The 24,918-nt window shown below is 51.0% G+C and overlaps 2 protein-coding genes across 3 annotated transcripts; one reads left to right on the forward strand and one right to left on the reverse strand.

The window, feature by feature from the left end:
- The first annotated feature begins 235 nt into the window (after positions 1-235).
- Positions 236-7,820, forward strand: LOC122390385 (uncharacterized protein C1orf112-like). The gene is made up of 13 exons (XM_043383283.1): positions 236-629; positions 872-1,014; positions 1,310-1,473; positions 1,970-2,175; positions 2,425-2,576; positions 2,974-3,100; positions 3,493-3,670; positions 3,840-3,944; positions 4,333-4,447; positions 4,700-4,979; positions 6,059-6,271; positions 6,474-6,612; positions 6,863-7,820. Exons 1-13 carry the CDS (start codon positions 342-344, stop codon positions 7,432-7,434), a joined length of 2,682 nt encoding a protein of 893 aa, XP_043239218.1. The 5' UTR covers positions 236-341; the 3' UTR covers positions 7,435-7,820.
- Positions 7,755-14,019, reverse strand: LOC122390386 (muscle-specific protein 20-like). Of its 2 annotated transcripts, XM_043383285.1 has the most exons (6): positions 13,087-14,019; positions 9,724-9,827; positions 9,295-9,399; positions 8,940-9,060; positions 8,335-8,537; positions 7,755-8,173 (listed from the first exon to the last, which is right to left on the reverse strand). In XM_043383285.1, the coding sequence occupies exons 1-5, from the start codon at positions 13,285-13,287 to the stop codon at positions 8,346-8,348; spliced, it is 723 nt and encodes a 240-aa protein (XP_043239220.1). In that variant the 5' UTR covers positions 13,288-14,019; the 3' UTR covers positions 7,755-8,173; positions 8,335-8,345. The 2 variants fall into 2 exon arrangements, with proteins under 2 accessions (XP_043239220.1, XP_043239219.1); XM_043383284.1 differs by lacking the exon at positions 8,335-8,537 and having other exon boundaries at positions 13,087-13,231.
- Positions 14,020-24,918: the final 10,899 nt, after the last annotated feature.

Raw genomic sequence — 24,918 nt, forward strand, 5'->3', positions numbered from 1 at the left:
TCCTCACATTTGAAAGTCGGGATAAACCAATTTTTTCATAGAAATCAGGCAATGGCCCATATTTTTCGTTATGAGGCCACACCGCACCATTTCGCAAAATTCGTGGTAAAATATTCTGGGCAAGGGTTACTTTTGCATTTGGCAGCACTACAGAATTTGGCGGCCGATTCAAGAGTGAGCGAATAATGACGCAGATGCGCCCTTTGTGAACTTCAATTGTTTATTACAGAAGTCCACACACAGGGAGCAACTCAAACTGAATTCTTTTTCAGACTTTTTGAAAATGGTCACAGTCATTTGGTTTTCATAAGTCGTTACATCATAAGTCTCCATTGCCCAGCATGGCTGAAAATTTCGTCAAAAAGTTGGACCTTCTGCATGGGAATGATGCTGAAGAAAAGTGTGAAAAATTTCTGGAAGAAATTAAAGATATATTGAAGTTATCAGAGCCACCTACCCAAGCTACAGTCCTCAGTACCTTCCTAAAGAAAGCTCTAATTTTTGTGGCTGGGTCAAAGATATTGTCTGTGTGCAGAGCACTGCTTCCAGCTGCAGAAGCAGCATGCAAGAACACATTACTGAGTCTGAAAGCATGGGAAAATGCAAGTCAAGTTTCAAAGCTTCTCCAGGTATATATAGTTAAAAATGTGTATTTTTGGCATGTTTAAAGAAGGTTTTTGGAGGAATGAAAGTGGCAATTCTTGATTTTATGCTTAGCAAAAATCATAAGTTAAACCATGATGCTTAATTTGTGTTAGGTATTAATATAGAAATACACTACATTGATAACATATTTGTATTGCATTTGTTTCTGCAGGTATATACATAAGTAGCTGCAAGACTCTGATGTCAAGCTGGCATTTGTTTCCAGGTTTCAACAGAGATACTAGATACTATGTCGGCATGCTGCCAGTGTGCCGAGGAGAGGAGTCTGCAGCAGGTGCAGTTTTTGGATGGCCTGATGTCACCAGCATTTCAATGTATCAAGGCCACCTACAACCACTGCCAGGAGAGGTCAGTTGGTGACAACCGCTAATGAAAGAATAAGAAGGGACAAACACTTTTGCATCTTGGGCCCTTACTCCTTGGTAAACTGTTGCCAAGAATCTGCTAATTTTTGATCACCTATGGATAATTGCGTGATGGAGTTTATGAACTTCCCTGAGTCCCCTCCCCTGAGTCTTGACTGTTTCTGAACTTATATCTGTGTGGCTGAACTCTGAAGTCTGAACTCCCATTCTCCCCTGTCTCCATTGGCTTTACTTGTCATGTCTGTGTCTCCTCACGAACCTGACCCTTTGTTTGGCAGCTCACAGCTGTATGGCTCCATGCTGGAGTCTGTCAATGGCCCCCTGACCAGGCTGTTCCGGGCTGCCACGAGTCTGCAGAGTGCTCTTCACCGGCTGGCTGATGCTGTTGTCTCAGCTGATAGCAGTCATCAGGACCAACAGGCTGTCACCTTGCTGACAACAGGTGGGTGGGACAGGGAGAGGGGGATGCTGATATGTGTAATTACTGCACACTGGTCCAACTTGAACCTGCTCGACCTTGCTTTCTCCATGTGTGCACTGTAGATTGTCAATGTGTGGCAAAGATGAGTCAGCAGGTCACCTGATGTGTCCTACCTTGCCTTCCCCCATCAGTATCTCACAATATGTTTGAGAGAGGCCATGAGTAGACTGTCTGAAATCTTACCCTGCCTCCCCCATTCGGTTTGTGATGATAAAACAGAGACAGCTTCCCATATGACCTGAATCCTGACCTGTTGTGCTCCTCCCTCATCACTGTGTGGTGGTTGTGGTGGAGATGATTATCCATCTGACCTGACCTACTCCTTCCTTCCAGTGTGTGACGATGTGGCGGAGATGGGTCGCCATCTGACCTGACCTGCTCCCTCCTCCACCCAGTGTGTGACGATGTGTCGGAGACGGGTCGCCAGCTGACCTGACCTGCCCCCCCCCCCCCCCAGTGTGTGACGATGTGGCGGAGACGGGTCGCCAGCTGACCCAGCTGGATACCCGCGCCATGGCCGAGGCCTGGAAGTGCTACCTGCGCCTGCTGCAGCGGCTGCCGGACCTCCTGCCGCCCGCCGTCCGGCTGGGGGACGCGCTGACCTACATGGCCGCGGAGGTGGCCTCGCAGCTGGCCACGGTCAGGGAGCGTGGTCGGGATAAGGTGCGTGCGGGGCTCGGAGCAGCGCCAACCTACGGTGGCGATGACCGACACGTCACAAATATCTATAGTGTGGAAGATAATTGCGTGCTCTAGTTTACAGGCTGAGGAAATATTTTCTGGCACCTCACTTACGATAGAATTGACGCGAAATAATTGATTTGTTTCGAGAGTGCCGTGTTTTTCACTCTCCTTGATACGATGTTACTCGTTGACCTTGCTGACCGCTACTATGTATCTTTGTGACGCCAGACCTCCGCTCCGAGCTCTGACAAGCGTCTGGCGCGCGCCGTGAAGATGTGCAGCTTCTACCTGAAGCTGGTGGTCGGTCTGTCGGAGAGTTACGTCAGCTCCGTCGGCGGCGCGCTCACCAGCCTCGTCAGACTCGTGCTCACTCTGATCAGGTGGGCGCGCCGCAGGCGGGGAGGACGTAGGGTGATCTCGTGTGGTGATATTGGGGGGGGGGCTGAATATGCGGGAGGCTGTTCAGTTTTTTTTTTTGTGGTGACTGGTGATGGTCTCGAGAGATACGACTCTACTCCAGGTATGTGTTGTCTTATGTACTTTCGTTCTTAGGGGAATGAGTGGTGTTTTTCATATTTTACCGTGCTGTCTTTTGGGCAGGTCCATACTCCATCATAGTACTGACCATGACGTCCGACTGGAACGTCTTTTTGGCCTATGTGAATTGCATTTTCACCGTACTCCATCGAACCTCTTGGTAGAGATCAGTTGGAATTTCCTGCCATCAGTCAGTGGAGGGTGGTTACCGTTTCTCTGAACTCTCCCTCTGCCTGGCAGGTTCTCTGCACCGGACAGTCACGTGACCGACGTGGACCCGTCCGTTCTCGGTCAGCTGAGCAGTCAGCTGACGGTGGCCGCCGAACCGCTGCTCGACTGTCTGATGGAACACCGGGACTTTCCACAGGTGATATGTCTGATCGACATCAATTAACGGCCTCCCAGCGTTTGAAACGGCCAGTGGCACTAGAAGTGGTTTTGCGTTTTTACTTGCACTTCAGTCTAGCGTCCATATAATTGTATCTTATCTTTTGTATTGCTGTTGAAACTGTTGTAATGATATGTTGCCTAAAGTCGATAGTGTAGTGAGTAGTGACTGGAACACTTTTACATTGTTTGTGAAGACGTGTGTGTATTAATGAAATTGGCTGGTGATTTCCACGGTGACTAATAAATAGTGATTTCAATGTAGCATTATTTTGATGATAATGCATCCAGCATCATGCAGATAATTTTCAGTGTTCTGCCCTATTCTCTGACTAGGTGTTTGCCCTGACCTAATCTGTGTTCCGTCGCCAGTCGTTCTGGTCGGCTCTATCTGACTCTGAGGACCTTGGAGGCCTGTGTCGGCTGCGCTGCTGCCTGATCCTGATCCGCCGCACCTGCCACCTGGCGGCGCCGGCGCGAACTAGCTGGACCTCTGAGGGGGAGGGCGAGCGCCATCTGATAGCGGCGGTGCTCCGGCTCATGCCTATGTGTAAGTAGTGGATTCTCTGTCGCACTTAATCGGAGCCGTTTGTTTTATTCCTCGCATGGTGTGTTATCTACTCGCGTGTAGATATGCTCTTTTTTCCATGGTAATGGGAAACCGCGCTATGTCAACGGGTGTTAGTCGTCATTTTGATCTGACCGTGCCGTTTGTCCAGGTGACCGGGAGCTGACGTGCTGCCTCCAGCTGGATTGCGACGGCCAGGGCCGGCCTCAGGTCAGCCTGTACCAACTCACCCTGTCTACCGTCTGCGCCCTGGCCGGTAAGGAACCATGAGAGTGCCGCAGTCATTGCAGAGTGCAATTACCGAATATGTGATCAGACTTGCCAATGGGACTGCTGTATAATAGTTATATGGCTTTGGTAGGTGCATGTAGCCAACTTGTGTAGTTAAATTGGTACTAGGTAGTTAATTGTAAATTTATTGAGAAGTATGTGACTGAGTCACTGAGCTGAAGCGTTACCACAGCTGTTTTCGATCAGTCCCACGTTTAATATGACTGACTTATAACTATGTTATGACTAATACGAGTGTTATTATGACTTACTATGTTATGACTCGTATGTTATGAGCTGTCGATATTTTTCCGCTATTCTGCATGTCAGTTGTCAGTCAACTACTCTGCTCACTGGTCCCCTCCGCCCCTCAGGCAGCCTGTCGGCGGCGGAGCTGCGCGCCGCGGAGCTGCATCTGTGGCGCCACCTGTGCCGCGGAGACGGCTGGGCGTCACTGCTCGCCGCCGATACGCTCTGCTTCATCGCCAGGTGAGTGCAGTCTGAGCATCCACAGTAGCAACGGTTTATCGTCAGACTCACGTCGCATTCACGTCTTTCAGACTGCTTGGCTTTTGTGCGTGTGTGCATATTTCAAAGACTTAAGAATGTTGTGATAAATGACAGAATAGGTTTAATGTTCGATGCGCTCTTTCCGTGACCAAACTTTCCCACACAGTCTGGGACCCTAGAGTGACTGTGGCTAGCTACATATATCAGTAACCGTTAATTCTTTTGGCTCAGGTACGGCCCGGCGGCGCTGTGCCGCTCCTACTGTGACGCGGCGGCCGGCGCGCTCTCCCGGCGCCGCTGTCCGCCGCTGCGCCGCCTCCTGTGCCGGCTGGTACCTCTGCTCGCCGCAGAGGACCGGGATCAGCTGCTGCGCCGGCCGGCCGCCGCCTCCCTGCTGCACCCGGCCTGCCCGCCAGCGCTGCTCGAGTCGGCCCTGACTGCCGCTGAGGAGGAGACCGAACAGCTGACTGGGAGACCGGACCGGCGGACCGCCGCACAGGTCACTGCGCTGGTACGTGCCGGAGACGGGCGGCGTAACTGTGGGATGGGACTTTTAAGTATGTGTGTGTATGTACTTCGCCGTACTGTCCCAGTCTGAGCCCTCTGGTGACTGGTGACCTTTGCGTTTTGTCGTGCTAGGTAGGGTTTGGCGGTGGGTAGGGAGCGGGGTGAGGACTAGGAGCCCATATCCCGTAGAGTCATGTAGGGAGTCAGTCTCCCGAATAAACGGGTGGAACGTAGGGGGTGGCTATTGGCTGTCGTTTATCGGCTACCGAACAGTCACAGGCAGTATGGATTGTTTAGGAGTCAGCTCAGTATCTTCCCTGGTGCGAACTGTGAGCATGCAGCCTGCAGGTGTGAGCTACATAATATTTGAGCGAATTCCCTTAGTATAATAAGGTGACTTGACAAAGCATACAGGAGCGATGGGTAAAGTAGCAAGCGATCTCGGATAGTCTCTAGTTTTTTTTTTAGAATAGAATGCCTTTTCGAATAGGTAATATGGGTCTTCCTCCCTGGTTTGCATGTTAAAATTACCCCACTATTGACATAGGAGCGCCGACGTGTTTGCTGTCTGTCTGCGCCGTCCCTAATTAGTCCGAGTTGTGTCTTTCCAAACTGCGCCGTACTGTAGCCAGAGAGTTCGGAGCGTTTACCTGTTGCTCTGTAAAGTGCCAGATCTGAGCTGTGTTTATACGCTGGAGAAACTTCACAGGGCGGGCCGCTGACGCCGCTGTTAGCACGGCGAGGCGGGGGCGGGATGGAAGCATAGCTCAGAGCTCAGCTGGCTCAGAGCTTACCCGTGGGCTGCCAACACTATTGGTATAAGTTGGACTCGATTTAGTTGTGACTACGCAGCGCTCCAAGTAGGCTGATGAGTTATGTAAACATCCACGTGACTTTTCACTTCCGTGAACTAAATTTACGCAGCTAATGGAACGGCTTCGATTAATGGTGCTGCGCGCAGTAAATATTTATATGAATGAATACATCGGAGTTTCACGGTAGTTAGCCGTATCATCAATTCTTGCCTTTTGAAACCGCCCTCACCCAGCCGTGACCTCAGCCCCCGCCCGCCGTGTTCTCCAGTCAGACTCGCTGTTCGCCTGCGGCACGGCCCTGTCCGCCCCGCCGGCGGTCCCCGGTCTACCATCCCGCCTACTGACGCTGCTGGAGCGGCTGTGGGCGGCGGTGCCGACCCGGCTGACCGGTCCAGCAGGCTCCCGACTGGCCTGTGGTCTGCTGAGAGCCTCAGCCGCCCTGCCGGCCGACTCTCCGCTCAGCGACCAGCAGCTGACGCAGGTCAGTTCAGACGGAGGTCAGGCAGGGAGTCGGGCTACCGAATAAACATGGCTGGTGTTTAAGGGTAGGGTCTGTTTAACGGCTCATGTGCTGCAGTCGGTTTGCGCGCCTACTTTGGTAGTAATTGGTTCCACTGTTGCCGTGTGGTGCATGGATGCATAACGAATACGATGTAAATGTAATTCGACCTGACGCTTTACAGGTCCTCTCCATCTGCTCCGGCTGGCTGCCCGAGTGCAGTGTGCCGGTAAAGCTGGGCGTTATTGGCCTATTGGGCAGCATCAAAGCTCGACAGTTTCCGTCTGTGAAGGGCGACGATGGTCCTAAACACTACATTCCAAGTGAGGATACCAGCTATTCTATAAATAGCGCCTTCGTTACATAGTCACAAATGCTAGGATACCAGCTATTCTATAAATAGCGCCTACGTTACATAGTCACAAATGCCGATGTACGATTTCACAGGATTCATTATCTACAAGGATAACTCGTAATGCAAATTATTGTGTTTATTTATACCTACCATGTTTTCTAGTTACATATAACTCATCTAATTTGTGTACCTCACGTATTACGGGTGTTTGCCGGCAGCGCTGTACCGAAGTCTGCTGACCGACCCCAGTCAGCTGGTCCGGCAGCGCGCCATGGACGCGTTCGCCGCATTCGCGTCACGGACGCCGCACGCCGCTCTGATCTCGGCGGCGGTGTCGGCGCCGGCCGGTCTCCAGGGCACGGCCAGCGGCCACCTGCAGCGGCTGGCGGCCCGGCGGCGCGGCCCGGCCGCCCTGTCAGCCGCCCTGGCCCGGGCCGGGGTCAGCTCGGCCGCGGCGGCCGCTGTGCCGGAGATACTCCCGCGGATGGGACCGCTGACGGACTCTGAGGGTGCCGGGGGCGGCGGTGAGGGACCGATGGACTCAGAGGACGGTCTGCCGGTGACGGACGGCCCGGCGACCCGTCTGGCGAACGGTACCGGCGGGGATGGCTCGGGTCGGTCGCCGCCGGGGGAGGGCTCGCTCCCCCCGCGGGAGGCGCAGCTACTGGACGGCATCCAGCAGCGACTGGCCGGGCTGAGACGCGACTGGCGGCAGGGCGGCGCGGCGGCCGATGGCGGCCGGCTCCTCCGACTGCTGACAGACATACAGACCCGCCTGGACGCCGGGTGACCGCCGGGCGGGACGGCAGGCGCGGGATGGACCCGACTGGCGAGAGCTGGCGAGAGCCGGGACCCCGGATTGCGAGCACCGGTCAGTGAAGTGGGTGGGACATGTTGTCAAGGGGGGGGGGGGGGGTGACGGGGCCAAGCGCCGTTGTTGATTTTAGTGCTCGGAAAAAATGGTGTGAAGTTTTCTTGCAATATGATTTGTGTCTGTGTCTACTACAATGCGGCCCTTATACCGCGAGTGATGTTGATCGAACTTAAGGTTTGTAGCCTCGTTTCATCCACCTGTCTCGTTCATGTGCATGGTCTGTTTTGTAGAACATATGCATCACATCAGCTGTATTCCATATCCCAACCATCTCCAAACAGTAATACAGTGTATATAAATGCGCTGAGACATTTCATATCCCATCGCTTCTGAACTAAAAATAATATAATACAATGTGAGTGACATATTGTGGGCACACTTTCCGCCACGATTCCTCCTCGCAGTAAGCATTGTACACGACACAGATGTGTGGTTATGAAGATGACAGTCTCGCCGTCTCCCCCTACTTTCCGATGATGATCTTCCGTCCGGCACCAATGTTTTGGCCGGCCTGCGTGGCCCCCTTGTTGGTGCCAGCCTGCAGTCCGATGACCGCCTTGCCGGCGGCCAGGGTCTCCTCGTCGAATTCGCGGACGTTGGACTCGGCGGGCTTGGGGCCCAGCCAAGGGCCCGGCCACTCCGGGTGCATGTAGGTCTGCGGCAGAAGGCACAGTGTCAGCCGGGAGGGGTGGAAACGCGGCCCCACGCGCTCAGCCAGGCACCGCCAACACATTCTCAGCCATCTCCACATCCGACCTAACCTCTCATACGCATTTGAGGGACTGGGGGAAGGGGCGGAGAAGAGCCGATGACTACCTGAAAGCCGTCTACTTTCCAAGGATGATCTTCCTGCCGGCTCCCATATTCTGTCCGGCCTGTGTCGCTCCCTTGTTGGTGCCAGCCTGCAGTCCAATCACCGCCTTGCCGGCGGCCAACGTCTCCTCATCGAATGTCCGCACGTTGGACTCTGCGGGCTTGGGGCCCAGCCAAGGGCCCGGCCACTCCGGGTGCATGTGGGTCTGTGGAGTGGGCCAGCGCCAATGGAGAGGTTATAATCGGCGCGTATAGGCCGTCCATGGGCCAGTGAAAGCGATTCGAGTCGCCAGACTCGAATAAAAAAGCGGCTTCAAAAGATGTGCAGACGACGAAACAAACGAAAAAAGTGGCGAAATCGGCAAAGAAAAATCACATGGACGTAACAAAACACAGACACATGAATGATAAAAAATAATGGCATTGATATAATAAAAAAATGGGACAGAACGAAATGCAAACGCTCGTATGACACAAAAATAGCATTGATATAATGAAAAAAATCGAACCTCACCAAGACATTTTTAGACCAATATGGCGTACGAGAAATTTGCGTATTTCTCGTGAAACGAAAAGCCTCTAGTGAGCTAGTGGCGCCGGATCATCACCTGACGGCCGAGGGCGAAGATGGAGTTGGTGACGGCGGCGATGTCCTTGCCCTCGTACAGGTCAGCAGTCTGGAACAGGTCGACGTCCGAGCAGCCGTACTTGACCATCGCCTTCTGGAAGCTGCGGGGAGAGGACCGTGGTCAGCGGCCGACCGAGAATGCTCAAGTACCTATGAGGAGCTGTCTGCTCCTCGAGCAAAACGGTCACACGCATGGTTGTATAACTGTACCCCTCGGGAATGAAGGACCTTGCAGTTATGTGACATGACGTTTGCAAGCTTGAAGAGTATCAAACTATCGCATTCGTTTTTCGAATTATCCGCTCTGCTGCCTGGACTGTCTGTAAGCCACTCACTTGTTGATGTTCTCCATCATCTTGAAGGAGGCACCGGTGGTATTGATCTTGCTGATGGATCCCGGCATCAGCTTGTTCATCAGCTTGCAGAGCACCTGGCCGTCCCTGGAACGACGACCGGGGCCTCGTCAAACATATGAACTAGGATGTTTGATCGACAATGATCTGCAATGCCTTTGGCACCGGGTCTCGATTCTGTTATCCCGTATTTGAGATAATTATCACCATAAATAAATTGTTTGGTAGGTAGCGTACTGTCATTTGATGGATCTGTGAAGAGACATAAATTAAGCAAGCGTTATAACAAATAGCAAAGCTCCCCTTGTCTGCCGCGTCTATCATGGTCTCCCGATATTCCGTGTCCAATATCCTGGGATCGGGACCAGCGACAGTGCGGAACAGCTGTCTCTCTGTCTCTCGGTCTCTTACTTGAGGACGTGGGCGTAGTCGCCAGCGGGCCACTTCTCGCCGGTGACGGCCTCGATCCACTCCTTGACATCAGCCTCCAGCTGCGGATCGCGCTTTCCAGCGGCCTGGGAAAGAACGACGAGACCGCGTCAGACGTGAGACGCACCACCGGGACCATTTAGACTTTTTAGTCGTTTATCTTCATTATACCATGGTCTGTGATGTCTTGAAGTGGGTTGGAAAGGGCTCGCGATAGTTGCTGGGAGGTGCTGCTGAGCTCCGTTGTTGATTTTCTAGACACTGTTTGTTAAACATCCCATTTCAAACACCCTTTGACCTTGGCCTGACCCGCTCGAAGGTCTGTGTCACTCCATCTGTCGGTCGTGTCACTTGAGTCCTCGAGGGGGGTCGTTTTTTCAGAGGGTGACGCAGCGCCCGTCCTGGCTCTGTGACCTGGATCGCTCGGGTGGTGACTCACCGTCGTCGCCAATTGCCAGCAGGCCAGTGAGAGCCGGCCGGCGGCGGCGTGACGGTATTTTTAGTGGCCCCTGGCCGACACGCAGTCGCCGGAGCGCTACTCTGACCTGCCCCCGTTTTCCGCCGTCCATGGTTCCCCGGTGGTGTCTCGTTAGGGACAGTTACGTCCGGCCGGTGTCGACCTTAATTCATCAGTTCAAAGGAGGTCGGGACTTTCCTTGCTAGACGCTCCTTGGAAACGGTTAAATGCAATGGCTACCGGCGTTCCGACTTAGGCGTTTGGATTTAATGGTCTAATGCTTATGTTTATAACGTTTCGGCTTCCCAGAAAACGATATTAGATGCTGTATTGAAGTTATAATAAAGGAAGCATTGTCCCGCAAATGATGTGCATGCCGCCCAACACATTTCACAGCATATGTCCGCCACCCGGGATTATTAGCATGCTTCTGACACGAGGATCTCGAAACTCAGGGAACTATCCATGAATCTCCTTGAGGTCTTTTCGGTATGAGATGAGAGACAAATGACCAGTGATAGCCTCTCTAATTCCTTCTCTTGTCAAGACAGCCAGTTGGTGTATTTTCTGTGTCATTTCGGTGACATTTTGGTCCCCTGCGGCTCAGCTGATGGCTTTCCGGTCCCAGAGAAACGTCGAGCTCTGAAGCCGGTCGCATTAGCTCACGCCGGAAACTGTGGTCAGGTGAGGCTGCCAAACGAAACAGGGACACCTCTGGCTGCATGAGTGGCGTGTGCAGTCATCGGTCAGAATAACCTGATGAATGGACTGACGAATTTCGAAAGAGTCCTTAATTACGCTAGGTATTGGGGTAAGCAGTATTGTGTGTTACTGTAAAAACTGGAATGTATTTTGAATGTTTGGCATTTATATTTATGTACTGCGAGCAACGAGTAGGCTCGCTCGAAATTATGATAGATGTTTCACTTTCAGATAAAATATCCTCGCTTTTAACAACTGGCTCTCCGTTACTTAACTTAAATTCTTAATTCGTTACTTAAATTCGTGCCCTTCCATCAAAGCCTTGGTCGGAAGTTCGAAACAATGTGAAACTTTCATGTTATCTTGTTTGATGAATGGCTGACGTGCTTCATAAACTGGTAACCCGTCTGGGTTTGTCGCTAGGCTATGCAGCGTTCCGAACTACAAGGCTTCAACGAACAACCGCTCACCTTGTTCAGATAGATACCTATCTGATCTTCACCTCTAAATTATCTGCAGCATAATGCTAGAGTACTTCGCAACATCAACTGTGTCTGCCCTTGGGCCTTCACCCAATCACGATGTTTGCTTTGATCTCGCTCTGCCGTCTGCTCGGGCAGGCGTCTGACACGCCGACGGGCGGCTCGGGGCGGGTGATGGGGCACGCCAGGGCGGCGGCGAGGGTACGGCGCGCCGGGGCGGTCGAGCGGCTCGTATCGGGGCGGCTGGAGCGATCCAAACACACGGTTCGCTGCGCCGGCGGACACGTCGAGGTCAGCTATTCATAGCTGCCGAGGCGGCGCGCCGCACACTCGCGCAACCCGGCCAAATCGGGCGGCGCGCGCGCTAACCTGTGCGAAAACCTAGACGCCCCCGCGTCTGGACCGGTAACTAGCGGTGGGGAGGGGGACGGGTGGGAATGTGGGCCCCGCCCGGACCCGGAAACATCCGGAATATCGGCAGTACCGGCGGAAGTGAGGGTTAGGTAAAAGCTGATGCTAAGATACGGGTCCGAGCGTAGACATGTGCTGAGCGATTTGACGTTAGTTAATAGTTTGCAATGCGATGCGAAGCTATGATACCTACATTTGAATGATAGCTCTACCTATATGTATGTCTTACCAGGTTGATCAGTGTTGGGTAAAAATTGGCAGATGCTTGGATCGCTGCACATCAAAGGAGAAACAAGGATCTACGTTGTCGTTATATTACTGCAAATCAAGGGCCATGTAAGATGTGTGGACCTCACAGCACACGGCCTTTGCACATGTGATCCATGAGATTCTGTGGGCAATCAACGCTAAATGGGTAGCACACCACCGGGGAAATACGAACTGTAATTACATTAGATATCTGGAAAATGCAAGATCTAGCATAATGTTATGTTATGTTCTACAAACACCGTGGGTAAGGATGCATCAGGGGCGCGGGAGCCACTGTCAGACTGGGGGAGCACTATAATAAAGATCAACCTAGGGTATCCCCATATCTAGTTTTCTCACTGGTTTTAGGTCACTTATTTTCATCCCTTGGCTTTTTCAACAAAACTATAAAACATTTACAAAAAAGTGGTATTCCATCTCAAAGGTGTGGGGGCACCGCCCCCACGGCCCCAGAGTTGGGGGGGGGGAGGGGCAAGCTGACCCCAATGTCCTCCCCCCCCCCCCCAGTTCCTGCGCCCCTGGGATGCATGATTGCATGATCGTACAAAATCATGCGAAGGGTCCTGATCACAATACATCTCTGGACACAATGGTAGAGCCAAAGCTATGATCCAATAGATAAAAATTAGCGGGATCAGATCCCGGATCAACTTCATCAGGTCCATGCACATAACACATCTCTGTGGGGCGCCTAGTCGTACTTACAGATGACATTCCCAACAAGCCTCGCATAGCCAAATTAACCACCACTCAGTCGTACTGGATTCAGTTCCATCTGGAGTTGCATTTGCCTTTCAGCGATTTGACACGTTAGTCGATTTACGTTCATGAATGCATAGAAAGTACAGAAAACAGTAATCCTGCTTTTACGAAGTTAGAACTGTTTTTTAGAGTTACATCTTACAGTCGATCTAATAAGGCAATCTAATGTGAGCAGGGAATCGACTAATGATCTTTGGCACAAAACGATAAAAACAATGTCGATGAGTGTCAGCCCCACGATCACTGAACCCGTCGACTTACCCCAACGCGCGGCATGGTGTGTGTCTGTGTGTGACTGTCGGGTGACCTCGGTGACCTCAGGGGCAGAGCTGCTGCTGCCGGCGGACTCTCACGACTCCGTGACTCGAGTGCACCTCCCCCGGCCGACAACACCTTTATAGACGGCGGTGGCCCGCCCAGCCGGCGCGTGCCAAGTGTATCCGCCCGGGCCCATCGCGTCATCAGTGACTCAACGGGGGACCAGGTGGAGCAGCCGACTCCAGCCGGCTCCGGAGCCCTCCAGCTGCCCCGCTTCAGCAGACTGCACAGCTGGGGCGGCTCTCAGCAATCAGCGGCTCCAGAAGCTCTCAGTGAATAGCGGCTGTGAGGCTCCAGCAGCTCCAGCAAACAGCGGCTGTCCGGCTCCAGCTGTTCTTAGCGGTGGCGCCCCCCACGCGCATAGCTAGATCAGCTGTTGGTTGTCAGCGGCTCCAGCTCTCGACAGTGTTTCCACAAGCTATCATCATCCAGTGCTTCCAGCTCTTAGCAGTCAGAATCTCTAGCAGCTCTCAGCAACAAGCGGGTCCAACCGTTCAGCTGCTCCCAACATTATGCGGCTCCATCAGCCGTCAGCAATATGTGGCTCCAGCAGCTCTCGTCTCCAGAAGCTCTCGGCCGCTACTGTCTCCAGTAGCTATCAGAAGCCAGCGACTCTGATAGTGCGCAGCGATTGGTGCTTCACGGCTCATTAGCTTAAAAAACGATCAGCGACTGCAGCACTTTATTGATCAGCGACTGAATATCCACCAGTGTATGTTTCAGGGGCACCGCCACCTCCGTCCGTGCACAGACAAAGGAGGCAAATTTGAGTGAACTTGACAAGTTTCCAGATATTTTGGTCTTGGTGCTGGGATCGTGGTCAGGGTCTTCTTTCGTCCGCCCCAGGAATCTTGAATCTTGATAGAACAGCAGTGTAGCGGGAAAGAGTTCACGGCTTTCGAAAGTTTTCAAGGTTTATTGAAAGCTCTTTTGTCAGTTTTGCCAAGGTCAAGAATGGCATTGCCAGGAGTCGTCATACAGTCAGCTCTCAGCAAACAGCGGATGACGGCTCCAGCAGCTTCCAACAATATCGACCTCCAACTGCAAAACAACAAAAATAGTTTACGATTTTCCGACTAAAGCTTGTGATAGCCAACAAATGAGCTTATGGGTCTGGAGCTGAATGAGCTTATCCTCTCGCCAGCCGAGGGAAGGGGGAGGGTGTCACCCCCATAGGGGTTTCCCGATAACTCCGAACACGACGGAGATAGAGAGCTGGTACTTAGCATTCTTCATCTTTGATTCAAACCGCATCTTGCGACTCCAACCGCTTTCTCAGGTCGGGTTATAGGTCACATAATTGAAGCTAGGCATAAGTCAATGGGCAAATATGGAAACTGTTACCTTTTTGATGCCGAAAATGGTCTAAAACTATCTCAATCACATGTAATCGTGATTTCATGCGCTCCTTGCAAGGTCCGATGTTTCACTGCTGCCTTGTCCACCCTTCGTGATGTTATTTATGACGTCACTAAGGTCATCAGTTTTTCATCAATAATTCCCGATCAAATTGAGCTAGCGAGTCGGGAAAACCATCAATTGACTCGGGAATACCTGCCGAATCAATGATATGCGATATGACCTCCTTCGGCTAGCTTGGTGACCTGAGTGGCTCTGACCTGACCTTGACCCGAGGTCAACACCGTAAGTTGACCTCACCCAAACAAAAAGTATACCATTGGACGTATCTGAACATGGCGAACAAGATGGTGCCAAATCATGGCTCTGCTACGGGCTACCATTTTTTGGCGAAGTGATTTACCAAAAACCGAGCCCATACCTTGGGGTACTTCACCTGACCTCAGAGGTCACCGGTTGATCTGATACGTTAAAGTCGTGTACTAATCACTGCGTCTCATAATGACGCGGACGCTCGTTTTTTTTCGCGAAAAATACCAAGTGTTTGTTAGGGTCGAGGTCAGGTCAAAAAGGAAGCGACCAACGGCGCCTCACGCGTGTTGCTACGATCCTCAGCTTCGGAGATAATCTTGGTATGGGGGAGGGGCGTTAACCCCTCCCCTGTCAATGCCGTTCGGCCGGAGGCTCAGTCAAGTGGGGGAGAAGTATAATTGGCATTGGCAAACTCTGCACTCATCCTAATCGGCCGCGTTTGCTATACTTTATGAAATGCGTCTCGCATGATGTTCCGGGAACATCATGCGAGACGCATTTAATAAAGTATTATGGGTTCTCTCACCAGCGTGGTACGTTTTTGCTAGACTTAGGTGAGGTGCATGTTGAATTATCTGTCTGCTTATATTAGCCCATTTTAGCGAAGCTGATTTTGTACTGTCCGTCGCGACTGGTTCCTTTTATCCTACAAACTTCAATAGATTACTTAAGGCAGCCATTCTGACAAAGGACGGGCTGTCAGGATCTGGCGGCGGCAGTCGTCAGCTCCTCACTCGCCTCCGTCTGCGCTCCGCTCGGCGTGACGTGTTTGTGTGGGAGGCAGACGGCTCGACCTGCGTCTGCCGAGGGCAGCAGGGACGCGCTGCCAGCCGGACCGCTTGGCAGGCCGCCCGCCCGCGCCGCCCGACACAACCTGGAAAGTTCCAGGCAGCTACTGGAAGGCAGCCAAACGCTCCGGCTCCCCACATCTGACAGCCGGCGCCGATAGTAACCAAGGGAACTTGCAAAGCGGCGTGATTTTCGGGAAAGCGGCTAAAGGTGTACCTGGGATCGCGTGCAATTTTCACCGCTCCTTTCATCCTATTGTCTTTTGAGTTTCATACCTGCGACTGCACCGCAAGCCGTCTATTTAATACAAGCTGTCATTTTTTCAGACGCAATGTCTTTTGTTGATGCTTTCGCACACGCATTTTAGCTTTTCACTGGTTGTTTATTCGTAATAAGCTGATGTTCCAGTAATGATGAACTTCACTCTTGAGTCTTGGACCATTGGGGTTTCTTGGGAACAAAATATTAACCCGCGCCCGGCTGGGGATCCTGGATTTCCACGCCCTGCTGGGGGGGGGGGTGTTTGAACACCCCCCTTGTAACTCGGCTCCTGGGCCACGTAGCGATGCGCGGAAGTCGGCGTTCGAAAGAGCGTCAAAAATAATGACGAAATCACTTCGGTCAATTTTTTGGTCAGGTCAAAGATCAGGTCACCAGAGGTCACTGAAGGCAAAATTTCGCCGATTTCCAGGTTGAATGTCTAAAATTTCCAAGAAGCCGACGCATAACTCGAGAACCAATAGAGCTACAGCGCCGCGGAAAAGCGCATTCGATAGCCCTATTAAAGCCCTTTCTGAGTAATTCTCTCAGATTTGACCTAACGTCAACGGTTTTGCCTGCAGGGGGCAAAAACTGCAAAAATAGCCGATTTTTTCGGAAACAGTTTTTCTGCAATAACTTTTGACCCAAGCATTGTACGAGCTTACTTTTACCGGCATTGTGTTCCTCTCGTCAAGACGCATCGAATGAACTATAAGATGACCTTGAAAGGTCAACTTTAAAATTTGACCTCAGGTCAAGGTCATGACCTGACCGGAAAGGGTCATGTTGCATATCAGTCGATCCGTATCGTCGAGCTGAACACATCTAAGGCGTTTTCATCGCTCTAGCATGCCTCTATCAAAAGTTATTTGCGAATAACTGTTAGATACCATTCGTGACCTAAGATGACCTCAGGGCATAAACAAGGGTCACGGACACCATTTTCATGTTCAGTGTGTCTAAACCACTTGTAATTCGGTGTTTGGGAGTGTTTATAATGTTTTTTGTCCAAAAGAGGCGCATTTCAATTTTCTCCCATTGACTTATAATGGGGAGGTCGGAAAATTGACCTGACCTTAGGTCATCGATATCAAAATTCTGAGATATAATTTTGTACATGCTATTGCTCTTAGCAATCGCTGAAAGTTTCAAAGCGATCGGTCACTCGGTGTAGCTATGACAGACATTGAAACTTTTTATGAGGTGAGGTCACTTCAAGTGACCTGGTGACCTTACCTTGAATGACCTTGGTCTGAAATTTTCACGACATGTGTAGAATTGATGTATGATAAGGTCTACCGAAAACGGTGGCGCTCCGCGCCGCCTTTTTTGAGATATTCGCGAAAAACCACAAGGGGGGTGTTCAAACACCCCCCCCCCCAGCAGGGCGCGGGTTAACCCGCGCCCTGCTGGGGGGGGGTGTTTGAACACCCCCCCTTGTGGTTTTTTGCGAATATCTCAAAAACGGCGGCGCGGAGCGCCGCCGTTTTTGGTACACCTTATCATACATCAATTCTACACATGTTGTGAAAATTTCAGGCCAAGGTCATTCAAGGTCAGGTCACCAGGTCACTTGAAGTCACCTCACCTCATAAAAACTTTCAATGTCTGTCATAGCTACACCAAGTGACCGATCGCTTTGAAACTTTCAGCGATTGCTGAGAGCAATAGCATGTACAAAATGTATATCTCAGAATTTTGATATCGATGACCTAAGGTCAGGTCAATTTTGCGACCTCCCCATTATAAGTCAATGGGAGAAAATTGAAATGCGCCTCTTTTGGATGAAAGACATTATAAACACTCCCAAACACCGAATTACAAGTGGTTTAGACACACTGAACTTGAAAATGGTGTCCGTGACCCTTGTTTATGCCCTGAGGTCATCTTAGGTCACGAATGGTATCTAACAGTTTTTCGCAAATAACTTTTGATAGAGGCATGCTAGAGCGATGAAAACGCCTTAGATGTGTTCAGCTCGACGATACGGATCGACTGATATGCAACATGACCCTTTCCGGTCAGGTCATGACCTTGACCTGAGGTCAAATTTTCAAGTTGACCTTTCAAGGTCAAGTCATAGTTCATTCGATGCGTCTTGACGAGAGGAACACGATGCCGGTAAAAGTAAGCTCGTACAAGGCTTGGGTCAAAAGTTATTGCAGAAAAACTGTTTTCGAAAAAATCGGCTATTTTTGCAGTTTTTGCCCCCTGCAGGCAAAACCGTTGACGTTAGGTCAAATCTGAGAGAATTACTCAGAAAGGGCGTTAATAGGGCTATCGAATGCGCTTTTCCGCGGCGCTGTAGCTCTATTGGTTCCCGAGTTATGCGTTGGCTTCTTGGAAATTTTCGACATTCGACCTGGAAATCGGCGAAATTTTGCCTTCAATGACCTCTGGTGACCTGACCTTTGACCTGACCAAAAAATTGACCGAAGTGATTTCGTCATTATTTTTGACGCTCTTTCGAACGCCGCCTTCCGCGTATCGCTACGTGGCCCAGGAGCCGAGTTACAAGGGGGGGTGTTCAAACACCCCCCCCCCCAGCAGGGCGTGGAAATCCAGGACCCCCAGCAGGGCGCGGGTTAATAAAGTAGACGTATAACCGCGTCCGCAGATACCTATTGCAAAGTTAGCGCGACGAAGTGAGGTTTAATGGCTGAAAATGGAGAAAACGAAAACAGCTAACGGCAAAGATTTCCCCAGTTGCACATAGCTTAAATTTGTTAGAAAGATACGAAATATTTCAAAAACTTTTCAAATAGCCATGACCATTAACTGCTGTGGCATCTCACTTTCGTCATCTAATGGCTCCGACAGTTGGGTTTCTAGCAGCTCCGACCTCCAATCGAACCCGCTGAGTCATGGTTCACGTTGGCAGCCCGTGCTCCTCTGCCGACGCGTCTCGCCCCCGTGGCTGTCTCCCCGACAGTGACCGGCGCCCACCGGGGGGTCGGGTGATCCAGCCTCGGAGGTATTCCAACCCGACGTGACTCACAGCATACCGGCCGCGCCACGACGGGGGAGGCTGAGTCACGGAGTCGGACACGCTCTGATGCCCATGCAGACTCAAAATATGCCTGGTGATAAACGATGCATGTGCAGAAATAGAACTAGAACTAGAACGACATGACATAGCGCGATGACACTATGATAGTCGGACATGTCAGTTGCATGTGCTGATTGTTCTCATTATACGATAGCTCTGATTATATATTTTAGAAATATGTGCCCATAAAACATGAGATTGTTCCTGGACCGTGCAGCCTGCCGCAGCCCTGTCTTCAGCTGTGATCCGCTTGTGCTGCGCCTTACGCCTACGCTCAATTCGAGCCCATCCCAGACGCAGGCAGTCCTGTGGCCTGCGATGGTATACTGTGCCGCCGCACCGCAGTGCGCGGCGGCGCAGTATCACGGGCCGAGTCGGCCGAAACGGCGTGGCGGGGCCCTGGCTCTGAGACGGCCTGCAGTCAGCTGGGCAGCGTTCTTGTGAAGAAAGTAGGCGAAACCAGTCCTTATCGGAACCTAAGGCGGAAACTTCTTGACCAGACCCAAAGGCCAATTAGGAATCATTCGACACCATCATTGAGCCACATGATTCATATCACGTAGTAACTAGTAGGTACACATGACTAATCAATCCGTTTTGTTCCACAAACTGTATTCGTGCGTCGTCAGGGGAGGAGAATTGGTATAATCCCAGGGGGTGCCTTTCAGCACCTGGCGAATGGAAGCGTCGAATCTTTTAGTAGAAAAGCACATGTAAGTACTTCGCGCTTTCCCAACAGCATCATCTGACATCTTCTCGCGACTTACGCAAAGCAGTTTAGTTTGTGTCTCAGACGTAATTTAAGCAACCACTGGAGCACTATTATATGGTGACCTTTGAATTTACGGGGGTGCTCGAGCATCCCCAAAACCCCTTATTCTCCACCCGTGTGCGTCGTGCCCACTCCCCAACGGCATCCCATTCACTCGTTTTGATCACCAACTTACACGTGATATTAGTGTAGGTATGTCTATTCTAATATTACACACAATGATACATACTCATTATGTTTCTGTGTGGTATGCAAAAATCACTTTCTTTTATTATTTTATGTCGTTATAATCTTAAGTGATTGAAACAAAATAGCATTATATTCGATATACGTATATCGAATATACCTAATGCTATAATGCTATAGTTCCTTCGCCGTCGGCGTCAGTTTCCAGTTCGCGAAACAACAGCTGCGGGAGCTGTTAATAATGTGACGCTCGCTAGCTGAGATGAAGTGGGCTGAAACTTATCCTGGGAACGGAGACGACTAACTTGTGATTTTCCTGCCTTCTGTGTTTGCCCAGGTCTAACTAGATCCGCTGTCTGTATGCAAATCAACTAATCAAGATGGGTGGAAAACATAGGGATTAACACGCGATCTTCTCCCCGCTGAATAATTCAAGGAGAAATGTTAAATTAACTGTGAAAAGACGGTTTTAAACGACAGAAAAATTAGGCGCGGCTCGGCGCTGGGCAAACGAAGCTCAGAGATGGGATTGTCTTTTGATGGTAAGCTGGTGCTCGGCCTTTTATCTTACATCTCTTCCAAGTGCTTGTGCTTAAAAGCTTGAATTGTGCAAATGAATTGCGTCGCCATTTAGTGTCTAGAGTAGCATGTAAGAGCATTTAGCAGCATGCAAGAGCTAAAGGAAACAAGTGTTTCCTCCACTTTCTCTATTTCTTGATAATTGTTGCCTCTACGTTCCATATAATATTTTGTTTATTTGGCCAGAATTGCGCATTACACTAATTCTTGTGTAACAAAAAAAAAACTGTTTGATCCTGAACGCTGACTCAATAGCCATGCATCCTTCTCCCGAGGTCATGTCCCCTCTGTCACGCTTCATGTTGGGTCACACCTCTTGTCTCTTCAGGTGACACCTCAACCGATTTTGTATTGCACCAATGCCACTCATTTTCCATTTGTACTTTTGATTCGTTCATTATGCCGAAAATAGATCAGTTGATCTCCCGGGTCACACCTCTGTCCCCGGGTCACACCGTCTATCTCACACGGTGGCGGCGGCGGTGCGCCCTCTCGCTCCCTCTGAGGAGACTAATCCGCGCGGCGGCGGCCGTCCATTTCATTTGAGCGGCGGCCGGCGGCCGGCGCGCGCGGCACAAAGCGCCCGCCGGGGGAGTCGGCCGGCGGCGACAATGGCGCCGGCGCGGCCGTGATGAGCAGCCCCTGACTGCGGCCGCCAGCTGCCGGCGCTCCCACACGCCGCGCCGGCTCTATCTCGCCGCAGATGACAAGTTGGGGCTTTGTTCATTCACCATCTGACAAATGATAATAACTTCATCTCGACCTAATGCGGGAATCATAGAGAGCGAGCGCAGCGCGGGAATGCTCGCTGCGGCGGGAAGGCAGCGGACGGCGGCGCCGCCGGCACGCGATCTTTGGCGACCCTCCCCGCCCCCGGCCCCGGCGGTCAGAGGGCGGGCCGGGGCGGGGCGGGATGGACCGCAGAGAGGCTGATCAGGGTCTGTGAGAGCTGATCACCGCTCACCGGCCGCAAGGGCTCGATAGCGTCCGATCGGACAGGTGGAACTGACACAGCACTATGGGTGGCTTTGTAATAAAACACTGCAACAGATGTTGATGAGTGTGTTTTTTTTTTTAAGCCTTAGAATTACGCATTGATACGTTTAAAGTTTAGGTTAAAGCTTAAAAAAGGAAATAGGGCACCCATATAATGTCAAAATGGGGCAAATTTGAGAGATGATGGCCTTCATTGACCTCAGTATTGAGCTTAGGTAAGTTTTACCTGGCAACAGAGTTTTCTTATGCCTCGCAGATGCTTGTGCATATCACTCAGGCTTTTCTATTTTATTTCCCCCGTGCCATTGTTCATTGCGTACCAGTCGTCTGTCATCCAGCCTGAGATACTGCACCGCGGAGCGCCGTCTCCGCCCCCTTCCCGTCCCCCCGCCCCCCCCCCCCCCGGCAGCGCGGCCGACACCGACACGGCACCGGCGATGATGGCCGGCCTCGCTTCCCAGGTCGTCCTGCATTTGTCATCGTAATAGCATTGTCACCACCTGGCCGGCGGTGGCATTAGCTCCGACAGAGACAAACCGACACCGTCCGAGAGCGGGTCCTCGCCTCGGCCGGCTCTCCGTGCCCTTTGAGGGGCGGCCGCCTCCCTGCCCGCCCCACCCCGCCAGATGAGCCAAGAGGCTTCAGCGCCGGCCACTATGGATGAGGGCGCTTTGTTTTATTGTCACCGCCGAATGGCGCTTTGCCACCGAGCGTGTGACGGCTGTATGAAAATGGGTGGTTTCCTGATGGTGAAATGAAATGTTTCCATGTGAAAGCTGGTATTTGGCGCGATACATTGTCAAGACTGTGAGTGCTGCTGTCAGCCTTCACTTTGTACGGTTTCATTTTATGCATTACGTGGAAGGGCGAGAGACATGTAGTAAGAGAATTGCAAGAGACATGTTGCGGGTTGTCAGAAAAATAATCGATTCGATATTCATTGGGCCACAATTTCTTAGCATCTTCTCGCCTCTCGGCATCGTTGTCTTATTATCATCCTAGACGCTCTCCAAGTAGCACGCCGAATGACAGCTTGGGATAGTTTGAAAGCAGGTCTTTAACCCTATTAGTGGCAGGCTCCTGGCTACCCCTATTAGTGGCAGGGGGGCTGTTTACGACCCCCCCCCCCCTTGATATCTCGAGATCTAACGGGCCGATTTTCAAAATTCAAACGGCATTCGATTTCGCTCAACGTGATCTACATTTCTAAAAAATAAAAATTAAAAATGTCAATAGGGGGGTAGAGGGGGTAAAAACGGGCAAATTGCAGATACATTTTAGACTGTTTATCACGGCCAGGTTTCTGAACCAATCTTAACGCAACTTTTGCCGATCGATAGAGAATGAACCAGGAATTCACATGGATCCTAAAAATATGCATTTTCAAAAATCATAGGCGGATACAGATCATTTAGATTGGGGGTACACAAAAAGTATAGTAAATAAGGTTTTTGTTGGTACTGTTTCTAAAAAGGGTGGTAATGGTCTTGTTATGTTACAATTTTCTTATGAGAGAACGACTACAATTGTATTGGTCATGCATAGGCGGTGTCAGGGCACCTATGTTGGGAGGTAAAACATAACCCCCCTTTTTGGACGCCTGGATCCGCCTATTATAGCAAAAACGTGTCAAAAGAGGATGCACAATAACTTTGTATATGTTATCACATGATACCTTTCATTCACTGTTCGTAAAACTGGTGCAGCATCGTGATCTTCGCCCAAATGACTCGCTTCACGAATAGGACCCCCAATTCCCAGTGCTCTGGAGCCGCCCCTGGTAAAGTTATGAACTTGAAATTTTCAGGGAATATGCCCAATTTAGTTTTAGGAAAAGTCAGAAAATTTCAGCATCGTAGCTTCAGCGGTTTCGGAGATATTCCCGAAAAACCTGAGGGGTGGATAAAAACAACCCCCCCCCCTGCCACTAATAGGGTTAACCCTATTAGTGGCAGGCTCCTGACTACCCCATATTAGTGGCAGGGGGGGGGGCTGTTTACGACCCCCCTTGATATCTCGAGATCTAACCGGCCGATTTTCAAAATTCAAACGGCATTCGATTTGGCTCAACGAGATCTACATTTCTAAAAAAAATAATAAATGTCAATAGGGGGGTAGAGGGGGGTAAAAACGGCCAAATTGCAGATACATTTTAGACTGTTTATCACGGCCAGGTTTCTGAACCAATCTTAACGCAACTTTTGCCGATCGATAGAGAATGAACCAGGAATTCACATGGATCCTAAAAATATGCATTTTCAAAAATCATAGGCGGATACAGATCATTGAGATTGGGGGTACACAAAAAGTATAGTAAATAAGGTTTTGTTGGTACTGTTTCTAAAAAGGGTGGCAATGGTCTTGTTATGTTACAATTTTCTTATGAGAGAACGACTACAATTGTATTGGTCATGCATAGGCGGTGTCAGGGCACCTATGTTGGGAGGTAAAAAATAACCCCCCTTTTTGGACGCCTGGATCCGCCTATTATAGCAAAAACGTGTCAAAAGAGGATGCACAATAACTTTGTATATGTTATCACATGATACCTTTCATTCACTGTTCGTAAAACTGGTGCAGCATCGTGATCTTCGCCCAAATGACTCGCTTCACGAATAGGACCCCCAATTCCCAGTGCTCTGGAGCCGCCCCTGGTAAAGTTATGAACTTGAAATTTTCAGGGAATATGCCCAATTTAGTTTTAGGAAAAGTCAGAAAATTTCAGCATCGTAGCTTCAGCGGTTTCGGAGATATTCCCGAAAAACCTGAGGGGTGGATAAAAACAACCCCCCCTGCCACTAATAGGGTTAACCAGGAGGCTGCTTCTAACGGGGTTAAAACACCAGTCTCTGCACATGCCAGGTCAGCGGTTCCAACGGAAGTCGCTTGCGGCATCGAAGGTCGTCCATGGTCGAACGCTCGGTGATATCGGTGCTGCGTTGGGGAGTAGCGAACAAGAACAACTGGAGGCTCCCGGTTCAGCTTCCGTTGTCTTAACGCCCGGTGGCAAACGGAGCCAGTAGCTCCCTGACTACCGGCCAAAGATATCACCGTCACTTGGAGCTCAGCCAGCAGATGGCAGCACCAGGCGGCCTATTGACGCGCCTGTTTTATGACCCATAGGCGTAGGAACAGGGGGGGGGGGGGGCCAGGTGGGCAAGTGCCCACCCACTTTTCGAGGTGGGGGGGGGCCAACCATGTGTTTTGGCCCACCCACTTTTTACTCGAGGCCCCTCGTCTCGATTTGAGAGGACGTCGTCACCTTCCAGAATAAACAAACTCGGTAAAAATAAGTTCCACGAATCCCCACGCACGGACTCCAAGGGGCCGTGATGGATCCAAGGAGGCCCTCTGTTCATACTTGTCAGTCGAAGCCCCTGAGACTGATGGCCTGAGAGGCCCTAGTGGATCTGAGGAGGCCCCAATATCCACACTGGTCTGGGGAGGCCCCTGACACTGGCGGTCTGGGAGG

Source organism: Amphibalanus amphitrite, unplaced genomic scaffold (genome assembly GCF_019059575.1).
Source record: "Amphibalanus amphitrite isolate SeventyFive unplaced genomic scaffold, NRLGWU_Aamphi_draft 000394F_arrow, whole genome shotgun sequence".
In the NCBI taxonomy this organism is placed as follows: domain Eukaryota; kingdom Metazoa; phylum Arthropoda; class Thecostraca; order Balanomorpha; family Balanidae; genus Amphibalanus; species Amphibalanus amphitrite.

Excerpts from the sequence above, each read along its gene's own strand:
- LOC122390385 (XM_043383283.1), top strand. The coding sequence starts at position 342 with ATGGCTGAAAATTTCGTCAAAAAGTTGGACCTTCTGCATGGGAATGAT. Across the intron at positions 1,015-1,309 it reads TACAACCACTGCCAGGAGAG|CTCACAGCTGTATGGCTCCA; the intron begins GTCAGTTGGTGA and ends TTTGTTTGGCAG. Across the intron at positions 4,980-6,058 it reads CCGCACAGGTCACTGCGCTG|TCAGACTCGCTGTTCGCCTG; the intron begins GTACGTGCCGGA and ends CGTGTTCTCCAG.
- LOC122390386 (XM_043383285.1), bottom strand. The coding sequence starts at position 13,287 with ATGACGCGATGGGCCCGGGCGGATACACTTGGCACGCGCCGGCTGGGC. Across the intron at positions 9,828-13,086 it reads ACACCATGCCGCGCGTTGGG|GCCGCTGGAAAGCGCGATCC; the intron begins GTAAGTCGACGG and ends GTTCTTTCCCAG. Across the intron at positions 8,538-8,939 it reads TCTTCGCCCTCGGCCGTCAG|ACCCACATGCACCCGGAGTG; the intron begins GTGATGATCCGG and ends CCCACTCCACAG.